This window comes from Manis pentadactyla, chromosome 13, assembly GCF_030020395.1.
Source record: "Manis pentadactyla isolate mManPen7 chromosome 13, mManPen7.hap1, whole genome shotgun sequence".
In the NCBI taxonomy this organism is placed as follows: Eukaryota; Metazoa; Chordata; class Mammalia; order Pholidota; family Manidae; genus Manis; species Manis pentadactyla.
Genome location: NC_080031.1, coordinates 50,926,640 through 50,933,400, shown reverse-complemented (window position 1 = coordinate 50,933,400; position 6,761 = coordinate 50,926,640). Strand labels below are relative to the sequence as shown.

Below are 6,761 nucleotides of genomic sequence, written 5' to 3'. Positions count from 1 at the left end.
TCACCATGACCACTGTGAACATTTTACCCAAACATCCCTTACTGTTCTTCATCAGCTAACTACTCAGTGATTTTTTTCATTTTTTTCATTGACATTATGGATAGAATTATATTCACTAAAAATTCATATGTTAAAGCCTAACCTCTAGTATGACTGGTATTATTATCAAAAAGGGAGAATTCGAAGCAGACACACACACACACAGAACACCACATGAGAATAAGGGCAGTGATGGGGCTTATGCAGCAGACACCAGGGAATGCCAAAGTTTGCCAGAAAGCCAACAGAATCCAGCAGAGAATCATAGAACAGATTCTCTTCACAGCCTTAGGAAAGAGCCATGCCTGCCTGCACTTTGACATCTGACCTCTAGGCTCCTGACCTGGAAACAATGTATTTTTATTGGGACTTGTTGTGTTAGGCATGATTTTATATGAACTGATTTCTTTCTCCTTTGTTCTTGAATATGTGTAAATACTGTTAGAAATTAATGAGGCAAAGGTGTATACCAGTTTATAAAACAAAAATTTTAAGGAAAATACACTGTTACAAAAGACAAGGAAATGTTTATACTGGTTCTTAGGTCACAAGTTTGGATGGAGGCCTATGCTATACACCCTAATAAGCTTAAATAAATTTAAAGTTAACATTGGTAAATATGTATGTTAATACTAATTTGTGTTATTTAATATAATTAATGATAGCTAGGATTAAGTTTTCATAATTGTCAGACATGACCCATCACTCAGAAAAAATATGTAGATTTGATAATATATCTGAGAAGATAAGAATCAACTTGTAGCCAGCAGCAAGGTTTTATAATCTGAAAATGTTCCACTCAGCAAGGAGTTGCTGATATAATGAGAAACTCAGCCAAAGGTACATGGTACCTTCCACAAACAATGGAAAATTGTTTTACCTTATTAATAAGTAGATTAAAATCACTGCTCTTTAGTTCTCATTTGTGGATATAATTTTTGCCATTTTCCAGATACATGACATAATTATCTTGATTATATATGATTCTTAGATCATTCTTTTATTTCATTTTAAAACTTTCCAAGTAATTGAATTTCTGTAATTGCATATCATAGTATTTATTATTTTTTATTTCATTGCATAAAATCAGGTAATATGGCCATTAAGCTATCTCCATGTTGAAATTGTTGAGATTTCCTTTTATATAATATTTACATTCTTAAATATTGAATTACAAACACAATCTAAAATGATTCTTAACAAATTATTTGAATCATATCCATAGATTAAAAATCCTTACTCATTTTTTTTAGAAAATTGAAATGGTGATATAAAACACAAAATTATTTTATAAAAGTCAAATCTCAATTCCAGTACATGTAACTCGAGTTGGCAGTCTAATGGGTAAAACAGAAAATAGTGGATTTTCCAAAAGTTTGAATCTTACTGAGTCCTTCAGATAAACCTAAAAATAATCTTTATAATTTTCCTGAATAAAACTTTCTTGATACAATTTTCCTCACAGCGTCCTTTACCTGTTTGTTTCTAAGACTGTAGATTATAGGATTCAAGAGTGGAGGAACTATGCTATAAAATACAGAAAAAATCATGTCCAGAATTGTATCAGAGGATGCTGAAGGCCTTAAGTACACATAGCTGCCAAAACTGAGGAAAATGGACACCACCAGGATGTGAGGGACACACGTGGAAAAGGCCTTTCCTCGCTCTCTGTTTTGAAACTTGAGCACAGTAGAAAATATGTGACTATATGACATGGTAATGAAAATAAAACAGCCACCACCAATCCCCATGGCAGAAATAAGAATTAAGAGCTCATTGCTGAAGGTGTCAGAGCAGGAGATCCGCAGCAGAGAGGGGTTGTCACAGAAGAACTGATGGACCACATTGGACTGACAGAAGGACAGCCGGAATGTGTTCCCTGTGTGCATACCTGCGTAGATCAGACCACTGAGCAGGGAGACCAGTGTCATCTGGATACAGATTCTTTGGTTCATGATCATGGGGTAGTGGAGGGGCCGGCAGATGGCCACATAGCGGTCACGGGCCATGATGGTTAGGAACAGAAGCTCTGTAACAGCAAGCCAAAACACGAGGAAGATCTGAGCTGCACAGCCAGCCACTGAAATGGCCCTGTTGTCAGTGAGAGAGTTGACACAGGCTTTGGGCACAGTGACAGAAATGTAACACATGTCTAAGATGGACAGATTCCTGAGGAAGAAGTACATGGGTGTGTGAAGGCTCTGGTCCAGAGTGGTGGCAGTGATGATGACGAGATTTCCTAACAGGGTGGCCAAGTACATCAGTAGGAATAACAGGGCATATAGGACCCTTAACTCCAGCATCTCAGCAAAGCCCATGAGAAGAAACTCAGTCACCATGGTGGAATTGGTAATTTCTGGAATTGCTGGTTGACCAGGAAAGCAAATGGGATAAACCATGAAAGACATGAAATGGAAAAATAATTAATAAAATTACTGTAATATCTTTCACAGAATTTACATCTATTTCACATGTTGGACTCCGTGTTGTGGGAAGTTCAACTATGTGTCTTTCGGCCACTCCTGAGTAGAAAAAAGGAGCAAAGTTCTAGAGTTTAGGCTCACAAATTCTACTGTTTGGATATGACACATAGAACTGATGCTGTGGTTCTTGTTTGCAGAGCCGAAGAATGAGCTTCACAAACAGTCAAGGTAGGAGAGCAAGGTACAGGCTTTTATTTAGAGATAAAGTGAAAGGACAGAGTTCCCAGCTCACACCAGGAGGGGACAAGAGAGTCCGTAGTGGTGCATTGTCTAGGGGGTTTTATGACAGTTGAGGATTTTTTGAGAATATGAAAAAACTTAGAGGTGGGGACTTGTAAAGTGGTCCCTGAATATTAAAAATTAACTTAACTGTAAGGAATTTCCTGCCTTGATTTCTCTCTGGCACATCGGTGCCTTGGTCTCGGAGCATATCAAAAGCCTGCCTGCCCAGCCCCCAAGGTGGGCTGAGGTATTGTCTACTTGCTGAAGAATCTTGCCTCTTGAACTTCCTGGGTGTTAAAATGCAATCTTATCTTTAAGATGAAATTCTTCTTGCCTTTTACCATGCCATCTACAGCTGGGTCTGCATGCTAAGTTAGTTGTTCAGTTTGCAGAAATCACCTCGTCAGATCCAGAGGAGGAAAGACAGCACATAGGCCTGGGCCTTTTAGTATGCTAAAGTGAATCTTCCACATGGTTACAAATGTTTAGCATAATAAAACGTGTGCTACTCCTCTTTATCTAGGGAACATTAACTGATTTCACTGAAGAATGAGTCTAGAGCTCAATGTTTAACATAGAGTTTTAGCAGAGGGGGGTTCCTTGCTTGTAGTTACATTGCTCTGACTGCAAATATCCCGCCCTGCCCCCTCCAGCGCCCTCACCCTACTCTGACTACATCTATGGTCCCTCTCTCAGAACTATTTATCTTCAGTAATATCCAGCTTATGAGGCTTATTGTTTCAAAGATGATTGACATAGTTGACTTTATATAAATTCTTTGAATTGAGATAAATTCTCAAAAAGAGTTATTTAGTTATGTTACAGGTTGGACAACACATTCTGCCTGGATACTGAGAGAGCAGAAATTTAGTTCAGAGCTCTTCAGTCTATGGATTAGAAGATGAGTTCATGATTTGTACATTGGTCTTCTCAGTGTGAGTGCCACAATTAAGATTAAGAGTTTCCACACTGTCATAAAATGTTGGCATTGCTATGTGACCCAAGCTGTCATCATTAGATTTACATTTTGTATTATTTTCAAATATCAATTTTCTAGAAAGTTACTTAGTTTTTGAAAAGAAACATTTCTAAAAGTCTGAAGGAAAAATAAAACTCCTATGTCATGTTCAAGAGGCACTTACCTAGTTGACTTGAACTTTGGAAGTGAAGATTAACATGATCAGTTTAGGAAATATACTGAATTTTTACTTTATTTGCAAATGTTTTGTCTTCATGTTAAAACAGCCTAGAGTTATTGTTGAATTATATGTGGTTGTAAAACAAAGCAAAACACAATATAACAAAAGAAAAGCTTTACTTCCTTTCTGTTTTTATTTTCTGAATATCATTTTCCATATTATGATTTAATTTTTTATATAACTACATTGCATTCACAAATTACTATTAACTTTGACATGAATCCTTCACAGAAATTTACCCCATGTAAAATATTAATCTAAAGGATTGACATGGTATTGTTTCTTTATTTTAAAGCTCTTCTCCCTAAAATTTAAAATTTTACTATCTATCCTTTAAACCTCATGTAATTTAATTTCTTGCCTCCTGTTGACTGAGTATGACTGTTGTCACTATTGTCATATCAACATTTTCAATATTTGTACTTGTGGGTAAAATTGTAACTTTTCCAGAATATCTCAGCTGGCTTTAGTATATCTGCATATCAGTAGGCATTCAGAGGTGGAAAGAAGTATGGCTTTAGTGCATTTGCATCTTTCCTCAGGGGTGGAGAAGTTCATCTCCATATCTATGGGTGATACCTGGGCAACAGAGGCTTATCTGCACCTGAGAGGTGAGGGGGAAGGTCGGTGTGGTTGCTGCTAAAGCAGAGAAGAAAGATGGACTGGGACTGCAGTTTGTGGGAAATAAATGGATTTTAAACTTTATTTCTTCCTTTGACTGATTTTGAATTTTAGAAGTATTTTGCCTGAGATTTCCTTTCCTCGGACTGACAGTACTTCAAACTGCAGCTTGTTTGATATGTTTCTTATATAGGAAATCACACATACCATTATAATATTGAAGTATCAGCTTAAATACACATAGTTTTACTAAAGAAACAGCCTCAAAAATAATTTCATCCAATGGAGTCCTAGTGTAAGCTTTGGCTTACCCTAACACTGACTTATCAAAAGCTCCAGCTTTCTCACAATTTCCACATTTGCCTGCTCAGATTACACTAGAACCTTTTCAACATTGACATTTCATAGGAAATGCATGTCATTCAGTGACCCTGGATTTTGTGATTTTTTTACCCTCTTTTCAAATAGTATATTTAAGAGCCTTAAAAGTCTCCTATTTGGACTTACTCTTTTTCGATATTTCCTATTCTTGGCTGAGTCATTTTTCCATTATTATAGTCTATGGAAAATATCCAAGACTCTTAATATTTCTAAAACCTTGGATTTCACAAAGTTTCATTCAAACTTAGTACATGACCTCTGCTCAAAATTATTTAGCATTTTTATTAACTTTTCTCTTAAATATCTTTAGAGTACTTTATGTGCCACAATACTCATTATCATCCTTTTGAAACTCTTTTTTTGAAAAATCTCTAAATTTAAATTACAACAGTAATTTGGATGTTTGTAAAAAAAATTCCCTTAGTTTCTTCAATCATTTCCTCATTTCCTGTTTCCCAGACTGAAAGCCTGCTCAATTTCAATGCTAGTGTATCCAAATATCTTGGTCCTCACACTTTTCTTCAATTGGTGTTCATTTTCACAACTCACTGCTTTCTTAATTTGTAACATTCTAGTCAATGCTTTAAAATACAGAAAATGCAGGCTCTTCTGTCTATAAATTGATTTGTATTGCACCTGTTGATAGCTTTCATTATTTTTTCCTGTATTTCATGAGTATCATGGACAAAGTATTATTTTTATGATCTACGTATATGTTTTGGCAGTGGAAACCATGCCATTTATGAAACCATTCTTACAATTACAAATGAGTACTATTCAGCCAAACAGGCTATTGCCTTGACCCGCCTTAACTTTTTTCCATAGTCAGTGGCCTCTCACATAAACCACAGTCTCACATAGAAGACCATTTATCTCATTAGCTTTCTTAAAGTGTCTCTGAAATATGCATGTTTTTTCTAAGGTGTTCATCTGTAGCCATCCCTAAGATGCTTATCCTTTGTTTTATACTATTTGAATGCAAATTGCTTTTCAAAATCAATAAACAATTATTCTTTTACCAATTCTCATTTGTTTCCTAAGTAAGTTTACCTCAGTGAATTTCTAAATCTCAGAAACATTTAGAATTTTAACCTTTTAATCACAGTGCCACTTTCCTTCTGTAAGAATGAGAATAAGTTAGCATAAGAGTAGCCATCTTAAGGGCCTAGAAGCAGTTTTCTGAAGTTGTGACTTAAAAGAAAAAAAACTGGAACTGGGTAAGGCCTTGGAAAACAAGTTAATCATGAACACCGGGATGGGGGCAGCTGTGGCCTTCGGTCAGCTAACCTTGGTCAGTTAATCCTACATACCAAGCTTATCGTGCAGAACCTCCCTAACAATTGAGGAGTGGTCTTATCTTGCTCTCACTTAACCCCAGGATGTATGTCTTGCAAAGATAATGTGCAGCTGTGGAAAATTACTAAGAGTTAAGTGTTTTGAAAATGCTATATAAACCCTTGGTTTTGAGTGCTTGGGGTCCTTGTTGAAACCCGCTGTGTGGGGCAGACACTTGGACCCCAGCTAGCTGGAATAACAATAAACCTCTTGCTTGTTGCATGGATCTGCCGTGGACTTCGTCTCCTCACTGGGGGGGAAGCGCAGACCGGAATAAGGCCTTGGGTCTTACACTTCCTCAAACATAACAACATCTTATTCCGTTTTGATCTATCAGGTTTTAAATGAAGCCAAATACTAATTTTATTCTGAAAACTTCTTTTATAATATCAAATTTATTCTATTTTTATATTTTTTGAAAGTCTACATATTCTATTGAGTTACAAAAGCATAGCTTGTATTTATCAGCCCCAGACATGTG

At 36.3% G+C, this 6,761-nt stretch overlaps 1 protein-coding gene across 1 annotated transcript; it reads right to left on the bottom strand.

Moving 5' to 3' along the window:
- Positions 1-584: 584 nt before the first annotated feature.
- On the bottom strand, positions 585-2,438 carry LOC118919970 (olfactory receptor 14C36-like). Its single transcript, XM_036900404.2, has 2 exons — positions 1,491-2,438; positions 585-626 (listed from the first exon to the last, which is right to left on the bottom strand). The coding sequence occupies exons 1-2, from the start codon at positions 2,436-2,438 to the stop codon at positions 585-587; spliced, it is 990 nt and encodes a 329-aa protein (XP_036756299.2).
- Positions 2,439-6,761: the final 4,323 nt, after the last annotated feature.

What these genes read in the sequence shown, in the direction of transcription:
- LOC118919970 (XM_036900404.2), bottom strand. Translation starts at nt 2,438, where the DNA reads ATGGTTTATCCCATTTGCTTTCCTGGTCAACCAGCAATTCCAGAAATT. An exon ending in AGGACGCTGTGAGGAAAATT is followed by an intron (nt 627 to 1,490) that starts GTATCAAGAAAG and finishes AATTTATTTAAG; the next exon opens with CTTATTAGGGTGTATAGCAT.